The sequence below is a fragment of the Kogia breviceps genome, chromosome 1, assembly GCF_026419965.1.
Source record: "Kogia breviceps isolate mKogBre1 chromosome 1, mKogBre1 haplotype 1, whole genome shotgun sequence".
In the NCBI taxonomy this organism is placed as follows: domain Eukaryota; kingdom Metazoa; phylum Chordata; class Mammalia; order Artiodactyla; family Physeteridae; genus Kogia; species Kogia breviceps.
The window spans coordinates 106,700,500-106,726,175 of NC_081310.1; the positions used below are offsets into that span (position 1 = coordinate 106,700,500).

At 42.6% G+C, this 25,676-nt stretch overlaps 1 protein-coding gene across 2 annotated transcripts; it reads left to right on the plus strand.

Annotated features, from left to right (window-relative positions):
• The first annotated feature begins 18,095 nt into the window (after nucleotides 1–18,095).
• Nucleotides 18,096–21,991, plus strand: GPR88 (G protein-coupled receptor 88). 2 transcript variants are annotated; one of them, XM_059077713.2, is made up of 2 exons: nucleotides 18,096–18,489; nucleotides 18,850–21,991. In XM_059077713.2, exon 2 carries the CDS (start codon nucleotides 18,919–18,921, stop codon nucleotides 20,065–20,067), a length of 1,149 nt encoding a protein of 382 aa, XP_058933696.1. In that variant the 5' UTR covers nucleotides 18,096–18,489; nucleotides 18,850–18,918; the 3' UTR covers nucleotides 20,068–21,991. The 2 variants fall into 2 exon arrangements, with proteins under 2 accessions (XP_058933696.1, XP_066896879.1); XM_067040778.1 differs by having other exon boundaries at nucleotides 18,096–18,436; nucleotides 18,850–21,982.
• The last annotated feature ends 3,685 nt before the right edge of the window (nucleotides 21,992–25,676 follow it).

Below are 25,676 nucleotides of genomic sequence, written 5' to 3' on the forward strand. Positions count from 1 at the left end.
ATTCTCCCTGGCTTTTGTAATTTGGATTTGGAGTTATCAATGTACTGAAGTATTTTTATAATTTTATATTTAATCCACTCTGGTTGGTGCCTTTCTAGTTTCTGAAATTCCCCCTTGCAGAATTTTTTTTTTTTTTTTTTTTTTTTTTTGCGGTACGCGGGCCTCTCACTGTTGTGGCCTCTCTCGCCGCAGAGCACAGGCTCCGGACGCGCAGGCTCAGCGGCCATGGCTTATGGGCCCAGCCACTCCACGGCATGTGGGATCTTCCCGGACGGGGGCACGAACCTGTGTCCCCTGCATCGGCAGGCGGACTCTCAACTACTGCGCTACCAGGGAAGCCCCTCTGTTGCAGATTTTCAGTTTATCTTTTATAGACTTTCCAGGTTGTGGTCATTTCCTGAAATACATGACAGTGAGCACAAAGAAATCTTATACTTTGAATTTCACAAGAGTCAGATAGTGTCAGGCTCTTACTGTCTTCCTCTATATATAATTTTCCTTTTTGTTAATAAAATACTGTTCATATCAGTGTTTTGGGCCTACTTGATCATTTGTGACTATTGTATGATACACTGGTCATCAGTTCCTTTTGAGAAACAATAGCTGCTTTTTTTAAAAGGAGAAATTATAGAAATAAATCAGATGGCACAAACCTCGCCACTGATGGATCTATGCCCTGAAGACCTGGCGTGGGAGGGAGAAGCTGCATTATTTATTGGAGATGTTTTATGTATTCAACTAGATCTCTTTGGGTTGTGATGTTTCTGAGGTTTTCCCCTTCTCTTTTGTCTTCTGAAAATTTTTGGAACACATAGGAAAGATTGTGGGTGGGAAGATAGTTTCACTTCTTGAGTTGGGAATCTGCCAATTAGCTGTTCTCACAACACTGCATGAGACAGTTGGAGTACTGAGGTTGTCATGGGACCACATCTTAGAGAAGGAGATTTCTTATGAATTCATAAACCTGTCTAGAAGGGCAGAAAATCAGATTTAGTTCTTACAAAAAAAAATAGTAGAAAAATCAGTTAACTAGTTCCAATAAATTTCTCACCTGCCAGTCATTGAGTTCACATAGTTTTGTTACCCTTAGATGTCAAATGATTTCTTTCTTTCTTTTTTTTTTTTTTTGGCTGCACTGGGTCTGTTGCTGTGCGTGGGCTTTCTCTCTAGTTGCGGTGAGCAGGGGCTACTCTTTGTTGCGGTGCGCAGGCTTCTCCTTGTGGTGGCTTCTCTTGTTGTGGAGCATGGGTTCTAGGCACGTGGGCTTCAATAGTTGCAGCACGCCGGCTCTGTAGTTGTGGCTTGTGGCCTCTAGAGTGCAGGCTCAGTAGTTGTGACACACAGGCTTAGTTGCTCTGCAGCATGTGGGATCTTCCCGAATGAGGGCTTGAACGCGTGTCCCCTGCATTGGCAGGCAATTCTTAATGACTGCGCCACCAGGGAAGTCCCTGTCAAATGATTTCTAAATCTCCAAAAACACCTGGAGAGGCTACCCTATATATGTATTCAGCTGTGATTCAAATAACAGCAGGAACATGAGTTGACCAACGGTAAGCTCTACAAATGTATTTTCAAAATTGTTCTCACTTGTACGCTTTCCTTGGTGACGTGTTAAACCATCACTATGTTAAAAAGTTTCTACTTAAACCAGTTGTCAGTGTGTAAGCTGAACAGTACTCTGTGGTGTTTCATATCATATAAGAAGACTGTGCTCTTTCCCAAAGTGCCCTCCTAAGGCAGAGTTGCCTGCAAAAGCCTTGCAGTCCTCTTGGCAACACTCAGCAAAGCAAGAATTTGCTCTCTGTGTATCTGCCCAGAAGAGTAATTAGGGAGGTTTCCAAATAGAGCGAGACACAATCTACAGCATAACAGAAAAGTTTTAAATTTACACATAGGCTGTGTAGAGGTGGCACCCATGGCAGAGAAAGGAAAGCAGAAAATAACTGCATTAAGTTATTTTGAGCTGGATTGATATGCTAATATATTCCCACCCAGTTCCTTCTCTATGGATTGAATTATGATAATCATCTCAAGAAGGAGAAAAATAGCTTTTCTAGAGAATTTAAAACTTTTTTGGTGAGTACAAGTAGAAACTTATATTGGAAGACTGCTTTTAATACAAAATTCAAATTATTTGGAATTGGTTTTAAATGGATGAACATAAATTAATTGACTTTTCACTCACCATACCTTGCTTTAACCTGCATACCACCAAAATGGAGATGCCTCACAATGCCACTTGCTATTTCTATTTTGGTTTGAATCAAGTTGATCAAAGCTTTTATGAGAAGCTGGACTGCAAATGTTTACATTTACATTAAACTTCAGAATCAGGGGTAACTATCTATCAAATGTGTTTTGTTTATTTATATTATGGTTCTCTCCCAAAAGGATTTAAGGTGGCTTCAAAGATTGGAGAAGGCATATCATAGAGGAGTGAGAAGGAAGGGGCTTTGGACACCAAATTTTGAGGCAACTGATGCTGAGACTTAAAGCTGAGATGAACAGCCTCTCAGATGTCATAGAATACGGTCTACTCTTAGGTTGGGCACATTTATACTAAATGCACACCTTTGGTCGGTTCCAGGGCTCCTTATTGGTATTTATTTTACTCAAAACTTTAAGAATACTATAAAACATGATTGTTAATTCTAAGCTCTATGCTGTACAGTGGATCTCTAGAACTCATTCATCTTGTGGAACTGAAACTTTGTTATTTGTTTGACTAATGTGCTAAGAGGGTAGATCTTAAGTTATCACAAAATAATAAATATAATAATAAAGAAGATGGGAGGAAACTTTTAGAGGTGATGGATATGTTTATGGCATAGATTGTGGTGATGTTTTCATGGAAGTATACTTACCTCCAAACTCATCAAGTTGTATACATTAAATATTTACAGCTTTTTGTATGTCAATCATACCTCAATAGTTTAAAAATTGTTTTAAAGAAGAGGTTATCTCCAAGTGAGATTGTCAGTCTTGATATCCAGATCCCCCAAAATGATTATGTCAGGTACATGGCATAGGAAGTTCAAAGGACAAATTGAAACCAGAGATCAGAATAGGATAATAATAGTCTATGTAAGTATCTGTCTATCTATCATCTATCTATCTATCTATCTATCTATCTATCTATCTATCTATCTATCATCTATCTAGAATTTATCTGACCTTTACTGAGAGCTAGTGTACACTAAGCTATAAAGTGTAACTTGTGCCTTTTTGTCTTGAGAAGTAAAATTTGGAAGATACAGGGGCCCCAGAGACTTGAGATTAAAGAAGCCAGTCCATTTTGTCTTAATTTATTTATTTTTGGATCCGTTGGGTCTTCGTTGCTGCGCATGGGCTCTCTCTAGTTGCAGCAAGCTGGGGGCTACTCTTTGTTGTGGTGTGCAGGCTTCTTATTGCGGTGGCTTCTCTTGTTGCGGGTGCTCTAGGCGTGTGGGCTTCAGTAGTTGCAGCATGCAGGCTCAGTAGTTGGGCACATGGGCTTAGTTGCTCTGCAGCATGTGGGATCTTCCCGGACCAGGGCTTGAACCTGTGTCCCCTGCATTGGCAGGCAGATTCTTAACCACTGAGCCACCAGGGAAGCCCCGTTCATTTTGTCTTTGTTTAAAAAAAAAAAAAAAGTAAAATTCTGGAGGAAATGGAACCATTAAAAAAAATCTAGGTTTCTTGCAGGCAGAGAGAATTTTAGCGCCATACTGCACATTCTAAGACAGGAGATCCCATACTCCAAGAGGCAAGTTCCATGCAGTTTTTTTTTTTTTTTTCAATTCTAGAAGGGTATAACTAATTCACCTCTCCTGTAGCTTGGGTTGTAAAGTAATATGGCATCTGCTGACAGTGACCAGCAGGGCTGGATAGACCTAGTTTTTCCTGATTTGTGGAAATATATAAAATTCACTTCCTCTTTCTCCCTTGGCCACTTTTCATACCAATTTCTTTCACAAGCATAGCAGCCGATTCCAGACTTTTCCTGCTGCTTGAGGCCTAGTCAGGAGCTTACATTACCATTTAGATCACAGGCCTTCAATGACCAAAGAATAAATGCCTGGGGCCATATTGAAGGGGAACACTGCAGAAACCATAAGACAGAGCAGAGACACAGGTGGCAGAATCACTGCGCTCAGAGATTCTCGTGTCCCCTCACCAGAGAACACCTCCATGGAGTTCTCTTTCTCAGATACTGCACCAGTGGGCGAATGAGGGACGCTGGTCCTGAGATGACTGTACTGTCACGACAAGAAGTGGAACTGCTGAGAGTGACCTTGATAATCCACCAAGCTGACAAACTGAGACTTTAGAGTAGTTTGATCTCCTTTTTAAAGTCAAGTCATGGAGAAAATTATCCTTAATTAAGGATTCCAGTTTAAGTGACAGGTGGTTAGGATTGTTCATTTTTAGAGTAAACCAAAAGAGGGAAGTTGATCCATCTGGTCTGGAGCAGAGATACCAAGATAGGAACTAAGCCAGGAACTAATTATTTATCAGCCAGTCTGGAGATAGGAGAAGCCCTGTTTGTCGGTGTCCCCAGGACCACCCCCAGGTTTGACGATTTGCTAGAAGGACTCACAAGACTCAGCACATGTTAGCACTGACAGCTAAGACTTATTACAGTTTGATGCAAAGCAAAATCAGCAAAGTTGCATGGAGTGAGGTCTGGAGGAAACCAGGTGCAAAGCTTCCAAGAGTCCTCTCCCAGAAAGTCACACAGGATATGCTTAATTCTCCAGCAACCAGTAGTGGCAACATGTGTGAAGTGTTGTCTACCAGTGAAGCTCATTAGACCCTAAGCACCCAACGTTTTTTTAACTGGGGCTGGTCATGTAAGCACCCACCACCCAGCGCGAACCAAAATTCCAGGCTCACAGAAGGAAAGCAGGCATTCTGCATAAACTATTGTTTGCATGGTCTAAGGACAGTGAACCACCCTTATCATTAGGGGAAGTCTGATAACAGCCCAGGGATCTGTTTACCAGTCAAGTTCCCAGGTGCAAGCCAAGGCCAACCTTGAAAGCAGGCTTTTCTAAGGACACCTGTCTCAGGCCTGCTACATAAACCCTTTTTTGCACACTGTGTCTTAGCCAACTGATTTGTAGTAACTAAAGCCCATTTAAATTAATGTGCAGTTAGTTTTATCTTAACAGGACTGACCCAAAGTCCCTGTTTTCAAAAGACTTCTTTGTGGAGGGGAGGAGTTGTGATCCAGGAGACAGGGGATCTATCCTTTGAGTCTCCACTGCTCCAGATGGGCCAGAGTTCCGGTTTCTGCTTTGTTTTTAAATGGATAAATTTGGAAGTGCTACAGCTTCCCCTTCCTAAACACTACTGGTTATAGTAGACATGCCACCACCCAATGTCTCCAATATTCTAATCCCTTTCAGGGCAAACTAGAGTAGGAAAAACTCTCTGAGTCTTCTTTGCTTTAAGAGATGAACTAGTCTAAATTTTTCTCCTAATATTTACCCATTATTTAATATGTAAAAAGAAATAAAAATATGGGCTAATATTTATTTTTGTTTCCTTCTTTTTTTAAAAAAAATTTTATTGGAGTATACTTGATTTACAATCTTGTGTTAGTTTCTGCTGTACAGCAAAGTGAATCAGTTATAGATATACATATATCCACTATTTTTTAGATTCTTTTCCCATATAGGTCATTACAGAGTATAGAGTAGAGTTCCCTTTGCTATACAGTAGGTCCTTATTAGTTATATATTTTCTATATAGTAGTGTGTATATGTCATTCCCAATCTCCCAAAATATCCCTCTCCCTGCCCTCCCCCACCACGTAACCATAAGTTTATTATCTACATCTGTGACTCTATTTCTGTTTTGTAAATAAGTTTATTTGTATCATTTTTTTAGCTTCCACATATAAGCGAAATCATATGATATTTGTCTTTCTCTGTCTGACTTACTTCACCTCATATGAAAAAAAACCCCAGAAATATAATTTTAAAATATTGCAATTTTTACAATATTAAGATAGAAAGTATTGAAAAATTAAATATAAAATATAATTAAATAAAAATAAAAAAGATAAAAGATTTATATAAGTTGATAAACTGCTTAAAATAAAAGGCAAATCTAAATAATAAAATATGCAGTGGAATAATACCATTAAGGAACTGAAGATTTAAAAGAATGATGTAGAATAATCTAAAATAAATTAAGAATAAATCAAACAAAAATGGCCTGGATTGAAAAAAACTAAAACATAAAAAAGATAAGTTTAAAACACTCTTAACAAAGCAACAGGGCTGCTTGAGCAGAGAGAGTTACAGATGCCCACAGGCCTCCCATTCAGCCTTATCTCACCGTTGTGCTACCCTGGACAGGTGTGAGAGTCAAAATCCCCAGGCAAAATATTCCAAGGAAAAGACCTACAAACCAGACGTTTTGTCGGCTCAGATTCTCTCAGTAAGATTTCCAGGCTGGCGTGTGCAGGCCTGCAAAAGCTGTTAAGCCTTGGGGGAATATTAAGAATACATTATTTTTTATTGAGTCATTGCTTTAAGCTGGACATTGTGCTACGTGCCATAAATCTATAAGTAAATCTATAAGCTATCTTACTATGTAGACCTGAGAGGTTTTAGGTGGAAAAAACAGAGGTGGAGAAGTGAAGTGACTTGTCCAAGGTCATACGGCTAGCAAGAGGGACAGCCCAGATTTAAACACAGACTTAATTAATGCCAAAGCCCATCACCTAAGCTTTTTTACTATATTACACGTAGCCAAAGAGACTCTTTTAAATATGGCCTGATTGCTGTGAAAGAACACATCAAAATAAAATACCAGACACACCAGGTATTATTACTTTGAAAATAGGGCATGTTTCAAGGCAGGGAGTCAGAGGCACATATATAAATTAATCATCTCTTGCTCAGTCTCAACTGGCATGAAAAATCTAAAAAGGCTAAGAATTCATGCACTGAAATCTAATGGAAGATAATTAAATTCTTGAAATTTTAAAAAATTGTTTTAATACAGCGTTGAAAAAATTAGCTGGCCAAAAAGCAGAAGGTTCAGGTTTGAAGTTTCCACAGCCACCTGGCTGTGCCTCTTTTTGACATGCCTGAGTGAAACCTGACACAACAATGAGCGATGTCTAATAGAGGCCATTTAAGGAATTTTTAATATAAATTTTTGCATTGTCCTAATAATAAACCCTGGGCAATTCTTTTCCAAAACATATTGTTCTCTTGGTTTTAATGGGCTCAAACACTGTGCATTAATATACCTGACAGGGGCTTCCCTGGTGGCGCAGTGGTTGAGAATCCGCCTGTGGATTCAGGGGACGCAGGTTCGTGCCCCGGTCCGGGAAGATCCCACATGCCGCGGAGCGGCTAGGCCCGTGAGCCATGGCCGCTGGGCCTGTGCGTCCGGAGCCTGTGCTCCGCAACGGGAGAGGCCACAGCAGTGAGAGGCCCGCGTACCACCAAAAAAAAAAAAAAAAAAAAAAAAAAAAATACCTGACATATCAGAATTAGCGTCCTATTTAATAAAATATTTCATTGAAAGCATACATTGTGGTTTTAAGTTAATATGTTATTCTTATTTTAAAACTTAGGGCTTCCTTGAAAAATAAAAAAAAATAAATAAAAAGTAGGGCTTCCCTGGTGGCGCAGTGGTTAAGAATCCGCCTGCCAGTTCAGGGGACATGGGTTCGAGCCCTGGTCCAGGAAGATCCCACATGCCACGGAGCAACTCAGCCCGTGCGCCACAAATACAGAGCCTGCGCTCTAGAGCCCGCGAGCCACAACTACTGGAGGCCACGCGCCTAGAGCCTGTGCTCCGCAATAAGAGAAGCCACTGCAATGAGAAGCCCACACACTGCAACAAAGAGTAACCCCTGCTCGCCGCAACTAGAGAAAGCCCTTGCGCAGCAACAAAGACCCAATGCAGCCAAAAATTAAGTAAATAAATAAATTTTTTAAAAAAGTAATATGATTCTTGTAAAAAAAATCAGAGCTATACAGAGTAAAAGATTCAAATCCTCCTTTCCCTCAAATCTGCTAACCTGAAGTAATTGTGATAACAGATTAGACTTCCAGAATTTTTTTCTAAAGCATGTTCTGTACTTAAATAATGACTCTATCTGAACACCCAAAATGTTATGTGTTTTCTTGTTCCTGCACAAATATACTCAGTGTTCCAAACAATGTGCTGGATAAAAATAGGCCCTGTCCCCTGTTATGAGTTATGCTTTAAGGCTTCTTCTTACATATTTTTACATGCCACATACAGACAACCTTTTTAGTGGTCAGCATACGTTTTACTTTCTTCAAAAAGCCTTTTCCTACTTTGGATTCGGTGAACTGTCATTTTTTGCCCCTCACTGCGCTGTGACATCTTTGATTAAGACTGTAGGCCCTTTGTTGCTTATGCCAGGTACCCGACTCATAATAGGATAGTTTGGACCCTTTTATTTCAATTTGCTTTTTTTTCGTATTTTCTCTGAGTGCTTCAGAAATTAAGTGCTACATAGGTTTTACTTTCTGGGGGAGACTCTTAGTCATTAGATCCAGAAGTTTGAGTGAAATCTGGTTCAGGACATCTTCCTGCTCGGAGCAGAACTTTGAAGAGGCTTTATCAGAAAGGATTTAGGAGAGTTTAATGTGCTGCTGGCTCTGGTGTCTTTGCTGGTCTAGAAGGAATGGAGATGATGAGAAAGGCATAAAAAAAAAATAGCTCATACTGACCCACAGAGATTGGAAAGTTGACTGTAGATTAATATTTCATTCATTCATTCAACAAAGTTTATGAGAGGCTGCCAAGGAGCTACAGATATAAAGTAAAAGCCCCTGTGTTCAAGTTCACAGTCTTGGGAAGAACACAGAAACCTAAATAATGCCCATGCAGTCTGATGACACCTTTTTCCTGGGAAACGCTGGCAGTCCCGAGGAGAGAATGTGGGTAAAAGAGGAGGCTTCCCAGAGCAGCAAGCATTTGTTGAGATGGTTTTGAGGACAGCAGGAGGTGTGGAATTAATGTTGGTTTCTTTTTCCTAATTAAAAACCTGAATGTGTTCACCCAGCAAGGAACTCGAAGAAACAGTAATCTGGAGACCTGTGGCGTCACCATTCCCACCAGCTCTCTGCCCCAGCGGGATCCATACTTTTGAGACTTTAAGGTGGGCCCCAGAGGAGATGAAGTGGTTTGCAGGACGAATGAACTGCCTGCTCCATCCTTCCTGCTTTTCCACAAATGTACGAAATCGACTAAGGGAGGGGGGCAGGGTTGTGTGTTGGAGGGGGTCATAGAGTGACTGCAGGAATAGAGGCATGAAAACACTTTAACTTTATTGGAATGTGACTTTCCTGACACTCAATTTCCTCAACTGGCTGCTTTACAGGATGTATATAAATGTAACATTAAAATGATTGTAAAGTGAGATTCATATGGAACTCTGATTCTAAATTCTGGCTGCATGAGAATCACCTGGGGAGTGTTCTAAAAATAGTGACACCAACGTCTTACCTCAGAGTAATTATACCAGAAAGTAGTGCATGGGGCCTGAAATTGCTTTTTTAGGCTTTAAAATTAAACAAAAACAAAAACTTCTTCATTAATTACTGGTACACAGTAGGATTAAGGAATTGAGGGGAGGAAGCCAAGGTTTCCAAATATTTAACACTGTCTTTTTAAAATAAGATATTTAACTGTTCAGAGTGGCTTTCAAAATCAAGATTTAGATTGAGAAATAATAAGCTAAATAGGGCTCCTCCCCCATCTATCAGTTAACAAATATATTGCTCAAGGGCTTGTGCTCAGAACCCAAGGTAATAAAAAGAAGGGGGAAAGGGGTTAGAAGGTATCTATGTCTTCAAGGAGTTCACAATACAGTTGGGGAAATTATCTAATCATGTATTGGTTGGGTTTTTTGTTTGTTTGTTTGTTTTTTGGATTGTGAGAGATACCCAACTCTAACCAGCTTGGGACACAAGGAGTTTATAGAGCCCAAGGACTAGGAAGTGGCTGGACTTAAGGTGAAGCTGGACCCAGGATCTGGAAACCAGCAGGCGTGCCCTATCTCTTTGCACGGCAGACAACAGGGCTTCTGGGAGCTGCTGCTTTATCGCAACTTCAGCTTCATTGACCCGGAGAGGTACTGGCTGCCTCTCAGACTCAAGCCCACACCTCTGGGAAGGGACTCACATTCACCTCTGGACTTACAAACGACATCTAGTGGGTTGGGATTGGGCTCACAGAAGAACAGGTCACCTCCCTTTGAAATCAAGTGATGGATAGTTTTCTGAACAATGGGTGTTCTAGTCCCAGAAGAGCAGGCGGAGGGAGGGGTTTGCTGGGCCATCAAAACAAGCGTCCACTACACTGTTACAGGACAAGAAGGTTACAGGACAACCCTGGAGGACAGTGTGGTGCAGATGTAATGAGCAAAGGAACAGTACAGAGTATTGCTAGCCCCACCTGAAGAAAAGCCAGACCTTTGGAGCAGGCTCTTGGCAGGGCTGGGTCTATGTACACACTGAGGTTTCCCACTGCGTGTGGGGAAGAAACGAGGCGGTGCGATAGGGTGTTGGCGCACAGAGAATCACCACCTACTCCACACCCAGTGGGCAGCAACATGGGAGGGGTTAGTTTTATCTACAGTGTTTGAGGGACACTTAGTGGAGATGCGTATGTTACAGTCAGAAATGGGGCAAAGTCCCCGTCTCTTAAATTCCAGGACAGGGAGGCATCTCACACATATTTAGCAGCTGCTTTCACCAGGGCTCACAGGGCTGGCCCAGTATCCAGAGAAAGTCTTCAAGGATTAGAAAATAAAGGAATATGCTGAGAAAAGGGCTTCTGGAAATTGATGGGGATTGGGTACCTTATTTCTGAGATGAGGAAAATAGAAAATATTAGTTTTTCTAACCACCACTGATTGCCTAGATGAGGCAGAAATAGGGTAGCAGCTTCTGGTTTTGTTCCCTAATCTAATTTAGACTTTAAAATTATAAGGAAATTTCTTAGTTTTTTCTTGTTATTTCTTTCCTGATCTTGTCAATCTTGCTTACCATCATCATTAAGGATGATGATAATTGTGATCAGACACCCAAAAGTGTATGATTTTTTTTCTTTTCAGTGATATGTGAAAACATACATACACAGCACTCTCTTAATTTGATCTCATCACTAAAACTACCTAAAATAATTCCTAAACACTTGACAACATGAAACTCTCTCCATCCAGTTCCTATCTCTTTCAGACAGAAATATTTTTTAAGCAGATTTTTAAAATAAATCATATTAAACCGCTTACTGGAAAAAAGTCACTTCTGGACAGAGACCAAGCCAAAGCAATTTTAGTTCAAATTGGTTTTCCTGGAAAAGCTGAAAATGTAGTTCAGAAAAGCAAAGCCTTGGGAACTTTACAAATCAACACTCAAAAACTAACAAGATCAGTCTACATATCCTCCACTGCAGTGATTCTCAAATACTAGTGTAGGAAAGAATCTCCTGGCGAGCTTGTTAAAATGCAGATTTCCAGGCCCAGGCGGTAACTCTGACCCAGACCCGGGTGGTTTTGCTACAGGAGATTTGAAGATCACAGTTCAATTAACTGAAAAGACAAACAGAGAGATTTATAAGTTGATAGGACTAGAAGGAGGAATTGTGTTTATTATGTTGTTTTGCTATGAAGTTATTTTGTTATGAGGTAAACACAATTTATCTCTTAGCCCATCTCAGTGGAGCCACCTGTCTTAGTGTCATGGGACAACTTTGTTCGAGGCACAGATCCGTCACTATGTGTGTAAGTAAGTCATTCACTCTCTTTGGGTTTCAGTTTTCTTTTTTGTAAAGTGAGGAGACTGGATGACATCAATGGTCCTTAACCATTTTGAGATTACAGTCTTCTTTGAGCAGCTAATAAAATTCTTTTATCTTTTCTCCAGAAAAATACACAAATATACACATACATTTTTGCACACAAATTTAGGGAGGGTGACAGTTCCCTTAACAAGCTTACAGGGACTTCCTATGGCAGTGACGCTCAGAGCTCGAGAACTGGCTCATCTAAACTGTTTCATACCCCCTCCCATTCAGATTTGTTCCATTAAGGAGCATCCTCCACTCCCCGCCCCGTGCAGGGAATCACCTTGGTCTCCAATAGGTGTGGCACACTTATAAGATGACCACTTCATGAAGCTGTTTGCATAAATTTAATCATTATGTGACTCCTCAGAGGCAGTTGACATGATCTTCAGTTTACATATGAGGAAACTGAGGTTTGTAAAGGTGCAATCACTTGCCTGAGGTCACATGCTAATAACAAACAGGCTTTGGATTTGACCCTGAGCTCTTAACCTCTCTGGCTGGATAATTCTTCGTAGAGAGGGGTCTGTCCTGTGCCTTGGGAGATGTTTAGCAGCATCCCTGGCTCTACCCATTAGGTGCCAATAACATTGCCCCACCCAAGTTGTGACACCCAAAAATGTCTCTAGACATTGCCAAATGTACCCTGGGGGGCAAACCAGCCCCCAGCTGAGAATCATGCTCCATGGTACACCCGCCTGATCACTTTACTATAGTGAGCTGAGGTCACTGAGGAGGAAATAGAGAATCTCTCTGAGGTCAGGAGAAAAGTTGAGGACCATCATGACAATGTCTCACGTACCCCAGGTAAAGGGCTTCTGGATAGAACAAACTATAGGTCATTTTCAGCTTCATAATTCTCTAAATTCTTAATTTCTAAAAACTCGACCATTGAGCTTTGTGGTAATGGTAGAACACTCACATGCAGTTGAATTATTCCTAAGTTTGGCTGTGAAACATCAAAAGCTGTTGCTCTTTAAAAATTCTCTTCTACAGTCCAAACTGGCCCATACTACACGATTCCCAGTTGTATTACTTCTGAGAGACCAAGATCTGAGGAAGTATAGCTGGGATTTGAAATGGGATTTTAGACTGCCTCAGTGCTGTGCTTAGTGAGGCTGCTCTGTGGCTTGGCTGACAGCAGATGGGAAAGGCTCAGGAAATGAGCACTTTGTCAGTGCTGCCACTTACCCCTTGATTTCGCAAAGCACTTGAGACAGTTGCTAGATCTTGTTTTGGTGGATTATGAAATTGAGTACTAGAAAAGTCCACACTGGATCTTGTCATGGGTGGGTTATATGAGGAGGGGTTGTTAAGAACAAAAGTTCTATTTAAAGAAAATCTGGTGGCATAAAGCATGAAGATATGGTTACATGAAGCTTTTAAAGTGTTTGAGAAAAATCACAATGATTTGCAGCATGACTGAGGCTGGTTGTATCTATTGAGAAGCAAATTGAGATAGAAATTTTGATCCCACATATCAAAGGTTCCCAAGGGACCTATTCAGTCAACAAATGTTTAAGTATTTCCAATGCATCAGGCACTCTGATCAAAAACAGAGCCTGGTCCTGGACTACCTTACGGTTTGGAGAGGGAGTAAACATAGTGGGGAAGCCTGGCTGTGGCTGGGATATACTCGGGTGCTTTGGGGGCACCCAGGCTGGACATTCGCTCATGGAGATCAAGAAAGACTCCTTGCACGAGGTGAAGCCTGAGCTCATACCTGGAAGCTGAGTAGGACTTAGCTGGGCAAGAGTGGGGCAGATTGTGGAGAGACAGCCATGGGAAAAGCATGCATTGAACAAATAGAGATGCCCAGATGGGAAGGAGAGGAGAGGCTGGGCCACACTCAGGAAGGGCACGCCCACAGCATGGCCGGAGCACAGGTGAGCAGTGAGGATGCGGTGGAGAGGTGAGGATGTAAGAGGTCACGTGGGGATTTATGTGGGACCATTTTAAGACTTCTGCAGACCTCAACACTTTTGGAGGCCCTATCACAGGTCATATCAAACTTGAAAATATATCCTGATTCTGCCTTAAACTAATTTATGAATAACAATGAGTTGAATTTCAGTTGACTATTTAATAGTATGTCCCTTTCTATTTCAAAGTTTTCTTTTTGTTTTTCAGAGCCAGTAATTCTTCCTTTCAGATACCAAACCTTTTCAAAGGGTCTTAAAAAGCTGGCATGAAACTATAATTCAAAAAGATACATGCACCCCTATGTTCACAGCAGCACTATTCACAATAGCCAAGACACAGAAACAACCTAAATGTCCATTGACAGATGAATGGATAAAGAAGATGTGGTACATATATACAATGGAATACTACTCAGCCATAAAGAAGAATGAAATAATGCCATATACAGCAACATGGATGGACCTAGAGATTATCATACTAAGTGAAGTAAGTCAGAAAGAGAAAGACAAATACCATACGGTATCACCAATATGTGGAATCTAAAATACAACACAAATGAACCTAACTATGAAATAGAAACAGACTCACATAGAGAACAGACTTGTGGTTGCCGGGGGCGTGGGGGAGGGATGGAATGGGAGGTTGGGGTCAGCAGATGCAAATTACTACATATAGAATGGATAAACAACAAGGTGCTACTGCATAGCACAGGCAGCAGTATTCAATATCCTGAGATAAACCATAATGGAAAAGAGCATAAAAAAGAATGTATGTGTAGCCAAATAAACTTTGCTGTACAGCTGAAATGAATACAACATTGTAAATCAACTGTACTTCAGGAAAAAGTAAAATAAAGTAAAAATGAAAAAAAATAAAAAGCTGGTATGCTCTAGGCACTGTGTTTATAGGGCCCTAATCATAATGTCTTGTTTTAAACGTGCAGGTTTAAACCTGCGTAAACCTGAGAACTGGCCCCCCTCCACTACCCAGCGTCCATTCTCTCCATTCTCCTGCCCCTCCTGAGTTTTAGTAGGGCATGTGAGTTAGAGTGGTCCCAGCTTCTCTTGCAGCAAGGAGCAGCCATGTGGAGCAGCAAGCACCAGGCCATGCCTGGTGGCCATGAACACACTTCCATGACCTATGTGGACCTCCTCTCTGGCTTTGCCCTTCTGATGACCGACTATGCCTTCCAGGTACCACCCTAGGTCTGAGGTGTTGTCAAGGAGTGGCTGTGTGACAAGGGTGTGAATGAAACTTGGATGGGCAGGCTGGCATGTCCTATGTTAAAATAAGGCCCCTGTGGCATGTGATGGCTGAACAGAGAATGGGAAAAACTGGGGTGAACTGTGGGCCAGAGGCAAAGTCTCTGAGTTGTCACATTCCAGTGGCATGAAACAATTTATAAATCTGAGAATTCTAAATTTGAGCCTGGCTTTCTAGCATATCTGTCAAGATAGGAGAATAGAACATGTTTTATTTAACAGTTTGATAGCATGATTTATGATTTTAAAATATTTAGACATGTGGCCTATGGACTTCTATCTTTACTCCTGCCCTGGCCTGCAAATTTAGGCCCTAGCCTGGCTACCCTGTAGGTCTGACACAAGGACTAAATAAAACAAGACATGAAAAATACTCAAAACAATGCTTGGTAAATATGGTATGTGTACATCATTAGCAATGATGATATTTATGATTCTCCTGAGGGCAACAGGTGACCTAGTGAAAGGTTTAAAGCAGAATGTGACATTTGCTTACTAGTTTTCCTACAAATATTGATTAAGGGTCTACTATGTGCCTGGTACTGTTCTGGGAGCTGCCAATAATAATAGTGAACAAAGTAAACCTCCTTTTTCCAAGGAATGTATATTAGAGTGGAGGGTAGGAAACACATTAAAAATAAATATATTTAATATGTCAAGTGATGTTTTTTGGTTTTCGAAAGATCATATTGTCTGGAGGAAGGTAAGATTTCACATAGAGTTAGGAGCTTGTTGGGATAATTTAAAGAAGAGATGATGGTTGTCTGATGCCAGGTAGTGGCAAAGTGGATAGAGATCAGTGAAAAGATTAAAAAAAATTAATATGGTAGAATGATGACACTTGGTGATTGATGGATATCAGGAGTAAGAGAGAAAATAAGGAATCAAGGGTGATAGCTAGGATTCTGACTTAGGCACCAGGATACTTGTGATACTGGTCACTGAGAACACAGGAGAAGGAGGAACTGATTTGGAAAGAAGAGGAAGGGACCAGTTTCGGACATCTGGGGTTTGCGATACCCATAGAATAGCCACGTGGATTTGTCCAGTAGGCAGTTTTATAAATGGGCAGACCTTCCGTCAGTTGGAAAGCGTCTCAGTGGTGACAGCCAAAAGCAGTGTGGGGTGGGCATTCAATTCGAACAAAGGAGGTAGAAACAGAAAGCGAGCACTTTTGCCAGGAAAGGGAGTGAGCTGTGTAGGCACCTTGAGAAGGAGGTGAAGTGCAGGGAAACTTTATCAGATTGCAGTGAAATCAGCATTTTTGTAAGGCCAATGGAAAGCAAGCAGTGGAGAGTAGAGAGATTGGACCAGCATCAGAGGGCATAGTTCACAGAGCAAGTTCCTGCGGGGGTAGGAGGAAAGAGATGCTAATGAAAACTATTTACTGTCTCACCATGGGAAGAAATGAAACCATTTATACACACATCCATTCGTTGATTCGCTAACAAGTATATTAATTATAATTGAGTACTGTTTTGATGCTGGGAATAAGAGAAAAAATTCCCACCCTATATTATGTAAATGCAGTAGCTTACAACAAAAACAAACCCCCAAACAAACAAAAATTTGTCCCTTTCCAGGCCAGGGCTAAAGAAGGGAGGGTCTTGGTAGAAGTGTGCGACTGCAAGGCATCGGAGTCCCCCCGGCAGGGGCTTCGCTCATTCCGCGTAAGGCAGCAGCTGGGACCAAGGACCTGGAACTTGAATCCTCCCCCACCACGTGAGAGGAAATTTTAATTTCAACAAGTTTTAACTATAAATGATTAGAGGGATCTCTTGCAGGCTTGCTGTGCTTGATGTACTCAAAGCCTTAAGACAAATAACAACAGATAAAAGACACTGGCAAAAAAATCCCCCAACTCAACTATTAGATACCACTTAAATGGACCAAATCCATCAAGTCCTGCTTAGCCCTACCTCCTTAGAGTTGTCATTAACTAATACTGTTTTTGAAAGAGAGAGAAGGAAGCAGAGAGCAGAGGAGGTGCACTTTGTGCTTCATCCTGAATAGGCACCCTTACTTAGGGACAGGCTGGAAAAAACCTGCTGCCATGTGACCTGAGACTGACTACATTACATGTTAGACAGGGTAGGTATATTTCAGGTGTCAGACTAGGGTGGAGAAATGTCAAATTTATGCATGAGGATTCATAGAAAGTTCGAACAGAAAGGGCCTTGGAAGTCACTGAGTGAAACTTCTTATTTGACAAGAATGAAAACAATCCATCACAAGGCCATTTATTTGGTGGACACCCAGCTTCGAACCCAGGTGTCCTGAAACCCCACCTAGCATTTTTTTCTATTATGCCATATTACCATATTCTATATTGAGTTAAATTTTCAAATAAATTATTTTCCTGGTGAAAAATGATTTGTGGGAGGTGATGACTTTTATGAAAAATTTCCCATGTGGAAGAGTCCAACATCAGACTGCAAATCTCTATCTAAGACAGACCACAAGATTAAAAGTTCTGCAGTAAAGAGACAACTTTGCCCCTTAAACTGTGGATCATTCAGGGCCCTTGCTTTCCCCCAGATACCCACTTGTATTTAAACTTCTGACCATTTCACTTTTACCCTCTACTTCATTACTGAAACAGAAGCCACACTCCAGAAAGGAGTTTGGTGATGAGAAAAAAACTGAAATTATGATTGAAATGAAGACTTGGGGATTTTGTGTGGATAATGACCCCTGTCCCACCTTACCAAAGAAAAAGTGAATTTCAATTAGAATATAAGTTCTCCCTGAAAATGTGGGATGGAAGAGATCAGTCGAAGGTATTAGGAGTATATTTATCTCTCAGAAAAACTCACCCCCAGGATGCATCAGACTGGGATGAAATACATTGCGGGTATATTACATTTTATTCTAGCATTGATGGAAGGAAAAAAAAAGAAGAAAAAAAATGAAGCAAAGTGAAAAATAGGGCGATTGAGAGACTGAGAAAAAACAGAGAAACTTGTTTAATGACAGGACTTTCTGAGCAAGATATTTTTCTTCCCTTTCACAAGTTAGAAGCTATTGAATAATTCATGCAAGTGTGGAAAGGCTGCCTTTTCCCTGCGTGATGTATAACTGAGCAGGAGAGCGATTCGAGTGGGTTCCCCTCATCAGCCACCACTCTTGCTTCTGAGCACGGGGTGCTTGCTCTCCTCTTGAGCTGAGCTTCTGCTTTTGCAGCCAAGCATCCTTGCCGCTGTCGCCTGACTACCTGCCCACCTGCCTGGGCTTGCAGCCTGCCCCTTCACTTTCTCCAGCCCTGCTGCCAGCTGAGAAGTCTCCCTGCAGCTGCTGGTTTCTGCCTAGGGCCATGTGTGTGGATGCTGCATTGGAGAAGGAGGCACTTGGCTCCTGGCACTGATCCCAGATGAGTTTCTCCTATTGATTTCGGGACCACAGATGCTGCTGCTGAGGAGGTATTTCCTGGCATCCCTCCCCCTGCTACTGCCAGCTAAGGACCAGCCCCAAAGTAAGATATCCCCCAACCCCTTTCCCCTGTATTTTCCCCAGGTGGGATATCTCTGCTTTCTCCTGGAAACTGGAGGCTCCACCTGCCATGCCCGTGTGTGTGTGTGTGTCTATGTGTGTGTTTAGGGGGAGAAGAGGAAACTGTTCTCTGTATTGCTCTGTCCTAGGGCTTCCCTGGTGCTTGCTGAATGTAAAGAGGCCCTTCGCCTGGCACTAGAGACATTGCCCAGGCAGGCACCTGTCGTTTGCCACCCCCGTTCTCCTAGAGCTCCCTCTCTCCCCCTCCCCCAGCCCATTCTCCTGCTTCAGCCTTTTGTGTCGGTGGCAGAGGGCTGAAGGGATGTCTCTGCCCTCTCTACAGGCGGGTGTCAGGATGGGCCGCGCTGCGAGAAGCCAACGCTAGCCAGAGAGGTGTGAAGAGTTGGACAGAATGACCAACTCTTCCACATCCACTTCCTCCGCCACCGGGGGATCGCTGTTGCTGCTCTGCGAGGAAGAGGAGTCGTGGGCGGGCCGGCGCATCCCCGTGTCCCTCCTGTACTCAGGCCTGGCCATCGGGGGCACGCTGGCCAACGGCATGGTCATCTATCTCGTGTCGTCCTTCCGAAAGCTGCAGACTACCAGCAACGCCTTCATCGTGAACGGCTGCGCCGCCGACCTCAGCGTCTGCGCCCTCTGGATGCCGCAGGAGGCGGTGCTCGGGCTCCTGCCCGCGGGCTCCGCGGAGCCCCCCGGGGACTGGGACGGCGCCGGGGGCAGCTACCGCCTGCTGCGGGGCGGGCTGCTGGGTCTCGGGCTCACCGTGTCCCTCTTGTCCCACTGCCTGGTGGCCCTGAACCGCTACCTGCTCATCACCCGGGCGCCCGCCACCTACCAGGCGCTGTACCAGCGGCGCCACACGGCGGGCATGCTGGCGCTGTCCTGGGCACTCGCCCTGGGCCTCGTGCTGCTGCTCCCGCCCTGGGCGCCGCGTCCCGGCACCGCGCCCCCGCGCGTCCACTACCCGGCGCTGCTGGCCGCCGCGGCGCTGCTGGCGCAGACGGCGCTGCTGCTGCACTGCTACCTGGGCATCGTGCGCCGCGTGCGCGTCAGCGTCAAGCGGGTCAGCGTCCTCAACTTCCACCTGCTGCACCAGCTGCCCGGCTGCGCCGCCGCCGCCGCCTTCCCGGGCGCGCCTCACGCGCCAGGCCCGGGTGGTGCCGCGCACCCGGCTCAGGCCCAACCCCTGCCCCCAGCGCTGCACCCGCGGCGGGCGCAGCGGCGTCTCAGCGGCCTGTCGGTGCTGCTGCTCTGCTGCGTCTTCTTGCTGGCCACGCAGCCGCTGGTGTGGGTGAGCCTGGCCAGCGGCTTCTCGCTGCCCGTGCCCTGGGGTGTGCAGGCGGCCAGCTGGCTCCTGTGCTGCGCTCTGTCCGCGCTCAACCCGCTGCTCTACACGTGGAGGAACGAGGAGTTCCGCCGCTCCGTGCGCTCCGTCCTGCCCGGCATCGGCGACGCGGCGGCCGCTGCCGCCGCCGCCACGGCTATGCCTGCGGTGTCCCAGGCGCAGCTGGGCACTCGCGCCGCAGGCCAGCACTGGTGACCCGGGCAGGGCGGGCGGGAAGCGGAGATTCCCAGCTTCCATTGCCCTTGGGCACCACCGCCTCCCGATCTTGGAAAGCATCCCCTGCCTGAACGAAGACTCCTGCGGGTGAAGCTCAATAATATATCGGTGCGAAGATTTCGCCTTCGACCCCAGTGGGATACCTGAACCGAGGTTTCCGTATACATGGGGTCCGCGAAGTCATTTTCGACGGCCACCTGATTTTTACCCTTTGTTTGCGTGTTTTGGAGAAATCCTCAAGTCAGAACACCGGGAAACTTCAGGAACTTGCACACTGACGTTTTGAAAGAACCGGTTAATTTCTTTCAACACTATTTTGGAAAAACAGCTTTGATAACATAATTACCATTCCCACCTTCATCATCTTATAATATATATAAAGCGCGTTGAGTGTGCATGAGCCAAAGGAAATAATATTGAAGGAAATAATATTTATGAAGCATTTTAGAAAGTAACCTACCTTCGATGATGCTTCTGCTATCATTTAGCCTTTGTATATTAACCTGAAGAATGAAGCCACAGATGTGCACACCAGTATGAGTTGCCATTAAGACCTTAAGCCCTTTATTTTTAAAAGAGCTTTTATAAAGTAAAATCACTCCCGAATGAGATAACATCTTAGCCAGTGAGGGGGAAAAACCCCAGATTTATTATTTTACACCCCCCCTTTGCACTTCCAAGACTGAAAATCTGCATTGTGTTAAAGTGACAGATTTCCATTGTGCTGATTGATGGTCTGAGGCAGCTATGGAATTTTGGAAAACATAAGGGGGCTATCTATTTTAGGTACCACTTTCAGGTTTTCTATAGCATGCACATTAGTTGCTACCCTCATTTTGTCATCAGTTTACCTGCCTTATGAGTGTGATTGCAGCTGTGAACATTCTGTACTCTAATGGTTGCTAAGGAGAATAAGTCCTTCTGTTTTCTCTTTAACATTTAAAATATCTCAATGCACATGATATAATTAAACACTAATAATACCATGACTGCATAGCTAATATTAACCTCTATTGCATGCTCTCCTAGATGCTAGAACTTATTGGGCATGTGGTACTAAAGCAATACCCATTTGACAAGGACATTTTACTTCTTCCACACACCAGAAGAAGTGGCCATCAATTATTTGAAAAGAGACACAGAGACACTTCTGGCTACCTAGAGTTCTTCTCGTCTTGACCCAGTTTATGAGAAGACTCCCAGGTGGGACTTTATCTTGCAAATGAACCACAGTCAAGATGGAACAATAATATGATTTGGCTCTGCAAAGTCACCTGTGCTCTTTTTAGGGTTTAGACAAGTCACACATTAGACAGTAACAGTGTTTTTTATGTATTACCATGACACTTACCATTAATATCATATCTGTTAAAGAAGGTGTAATAAACTCGGTTATATAAAATGAACAGTTCAAATGGGAATCTGTTCTAAAACATATGATTTGAGGCTTGCCATTTTCATCTCTGGTTTACTAAATTTATTTAGAAATATTTGAAATGCAAAATTGTGTGAAGTCACTTTAGAAAATAAAAATGAGAGTAAAGTAATAAGATACTCAGCTATCAGCAGTTCTGACTGTTCACTACATCAAATCTGGGGCTGAACAGCCTCAATGAACTGTGTAAGTCAGGAACCAAAACAGCTTGCTTTGTTGGCCTCCTGGACATTTGTAAGCCAGGATAGTGGGAACACCTGTGCGTTTGAATAATTATGGGAGTTGCAGGAAACCTTGACATGTTTGTAGAGAAACAAAACAAAGCAAATGTGTTTATTACCAATAATAGATCAGCAGTCATTTTATTAATCTATCCCCTTTGTGCATGCACCATTTCTCTCTTACTAAGGTTTCAGCTGTTCCCATTTTTCTTGATTCAAATATTTAATTAAAGTTCAGACAACTATTCCTCCGAGTTTTTTTCTTCGGTCTCTGATCTTCTTGCATACCTCCTCGAGAACGCTGAAGCAGATGACACTGTATCCCGAAGCACTGGTGATGAAAGTAATCTCTTTGTTCTGGCTTTATTTAATTTTACTTTTAGTTTTAAAAATTATTTCTATCTTTTATAACTAAATAGGATCCATATGCCAGCATTGAAAAGAAATAGGTGTAATTTCCTTTTTGTAAGTGTAACTGATTTGGGGAATAGGCTGCAACAACAGAGAGCTGAATTTTTTTTGGGGGGGGTGCTGGGGGACGCTTGTCTAAATCTCTATCGAAAAGGTCTTCTTTTAATTAGGCCTTTATCCATGTTTCTCACTGTGGATGCTACTAACGATTTTTTCCGGCTATTCCTATAAGCGGTTGCCAAGCCTATAAACTTAGCTTTTCAAGTATCTGATACCTTGCAGTGTTTCTTGCTAACACTGAGAACACCTTATGCTGGTTCAGTGCCATGTGGGAGACCTACTTCAGGTTGTATTTACTGGTAATTAACTCCACAGGACTGATTCACTTTTAATTTCGAAGTAGCAATGATGTCTCTAAAAATGCCTTACTCGGGCAATAGCTGGGAGTTGGAGTTACCCCTTTTACAGATTAAGTTAATGAAGATTGTATTCCTATTTAAATGAAACTACAAATTACCCACTCAAGAATGAAAAATCCTAATTGCTGTTTTGGGCTGCCCTACTTTGCCTTTTCTACTTTTTTTCTTTAGGTGTATGCCTGTTAAGACATATAGCACGCTCTCCCTCTGCACCATCCGTGTACTTTAATGGCTAAATTCTAAGATGTAATAGGTATTACTTGTAGCACTTTCCTTCTTCCAAAATGAAATATGTGCTTAAACAATAATTCTGTTTTGTACAGAGGTACAGAAGCATCCACAAGTTTGTTTGTTTTGTTTTGTTTTTTTAAATACTATAGGGTTTTGACTCTCTAATAGAGAAAGCCCTTGAAAAGATCTGCTTACCAAGGAAATGTTGGTCTGCCCTGGCCTCCTGGTTTAATGCAACTCTGTTCTTCTGATGACAACTGTATTGGCCAACTTCCTGGTTTCACGTGTGACCTTTTATTCCATTCTTCCAAGTACTCAGACACTGCTCGTCTGAGTCTTTGGCAGTCCTAGGGGCTGACCTGACAAAGGGCATCAGTAGCATAAATTTAAATTCAAGAACGTTGAGGAAAATTATAGACGTTCCTCACTTTTAAAGCGCTGCCCTTATTGTTTGTGGGGCATGGGAGCAAGAATGGATCTCCGGACGAGAGCTCTTGGTCTGCAGAAACAAGGTCTTTCCTTCTGCCTCTCCTCTTGCAGTCAGCGTGCTCAGGGGCCTCCACATGTGTGCGTGGACTCAGCCCACAGGTCCAAGCTCTGCCCACATCCACCTCTCAACCAGCCACCTTGCCAGCGCCTAGTGGTGCACATACAGGGTAGTGCATGTCCTGGTAGTGACCTCAAGCCATTTAGGCAGGGAATTCTGGGGGCCCAGGAACCAGGCCTGTTGAAGGAGGCACAGGCTTTGGATTTGCACATTTCCTTGGGACCCCTTTCCATATGGGAAGGGGAGATGCCAGAGGCAGGTGAGAGCAGGCCCTTTGAAGCATGAGACACAGCTTGGGACCCCAGTATCTCCAACCTAAGGGCAATGCTGCTTTCACATGGGTCCTCCTTGGGTATCCTTTCCTAACTCTTCCCACCTGCAGGGACCCCTTAAACAGGCGCCACACATAGAGTTTTCCCAGATGCTTAATTACATCAGGCCTAGTGCTATAGGTAAGGAGGATAGTGGGGAGGGAGTGGGAAGGGTATAGATGAAAGAAGGGAGGTCAGATGTCAAAGGTTATTGAAGGGGAACAATGGGTACATGGGATGTATTGCACAGTTCACTGGTACATATCTTTGAAATTTTTCATAATGAAAAGTTAAAGAAAGTGAAGTCATACTTGAAAAAAAAAGAAGGAAGGGAGGAGAGAAGGAAGGAAGGAAAGAAGGAAGAGAAAAAGTAAAGGAAAAAACATAATTAATGTGCCTAAGGTCATGTGGCAACTTAAATGGTGGCGCTGGGATTCAAAACCTTTGTCTGACTCCAGAGCATGAGATGGTAACTACTGTACAGTAGGACAAAATCGGAGTTTTTAGTTAAGTGTGGAATTCCCTCCATGATGGGACCGTTCTCTAATTTCCCCAATCTCTCTCTCCCCTACTTGCATCCTTCGCTATAGCCTAGTTGGTCTCTACACTGCCTTCTAAACATGGCCCATATTCTGTGTCTGTAACTTGTTCATTCAAGGACCTTCCTGGAGTCCCCTTGTGTCTCATCACTTACCCAACCCTCATCCTTCCTTCCAGGAATGCTCACTTTGTTTCTCCCCCACTCATCAGAGCTCCCCCAGCCATAAGCTCTGCCCCAACAGAACTGCACCTCTTTGATCGTACCACATATTTCCTTGTACTCCCTCTGTTTTACTGTGTGTGTCATCTTCAAAACTAGATAGGAAAGATTTTTTTTGGTTTATTTTTCATTTCTTTATTTATGTAGAGCAAATACTGCCTTTTATCTTTTAGTAACCAGTTACCTGAAATATACCAAATAATTAATATATGTTTATAGTTGAAGACAGTAATTTTGAGAGAAAAAAGATTTGATCCTTTCCTTGCACATATATTTTCCTCTTAATGAAACAGACTGAGAATAAATCCTATCTCCCAACTCATATCTTGCCAAAGGATATCCCAGAGTAATAATGTATGGGATTATGAGCCATGTGTATAAATCACATGCTGTCATTTGGGGGAGATTTATATTCCTGTTATCCAAGCTCTGTGCACACTGACAAAAGCAACAATAAGTTTCAGTCCTAAATACTACTTTAAATTCAAGGTCAAATTACTGAACATATATTCAGTAATTACACATAGACTTTTTTGCTCAGGGTCTTGCATAGTAAAGCTTGTGTTTTTGATTTCTAAAAGCCTTAAACATTGCTAATCAATGGTCATGCAATTTTGCTAAAATCCTGGGAGGAACAACTGTGGGAATGTCTTTCCTTCGTGTCAGTTCACTGGATGGTAGCCCTGAAGATCAGCTAGCCAGCCCAGTCCCCTGCTATTTTTATTCAACAGAAAGTGCTTTAGTTTTTAATCTTTCCTGGTATAAATTAGGCCCACTTCCCATTTTTCTATTCTCATGTAGTAGATAAGTGCGTAGCCTCCTTTGTATAGTAATGCTGTAGTGGATACTCTGCTTTTAGCCAAATGAAAGTTCTATGAAATGTTGGCATGGTTGAATTCTGATATTACTACAAAAAAATCTGCCCCTATGAAAGTTTTATTTCTTGAAAATAAAGTGTGTTTTTCTATGTGCAGGTTAATGTCTGTTTTCATAGCAAGTTTGTAAAATATAGAAACGTAGAAGAAATTATTCATTACCACTCTTAGCATTTTACTGTACTCATCTACTTTAAAAAAATCTCTTTTCCTATGTATGTTTGATTGCACATAATTATAGCCAGAAAGTATATATTGACATACATTTATATGTATGTGTATTTATATATAACCTATGTTTTTTATTTTTAAATTTAAAAAATATCTTTATTGGAGTATAATTGCTTTACATTGTTGTGTTAGTTGCTTGTATAACAA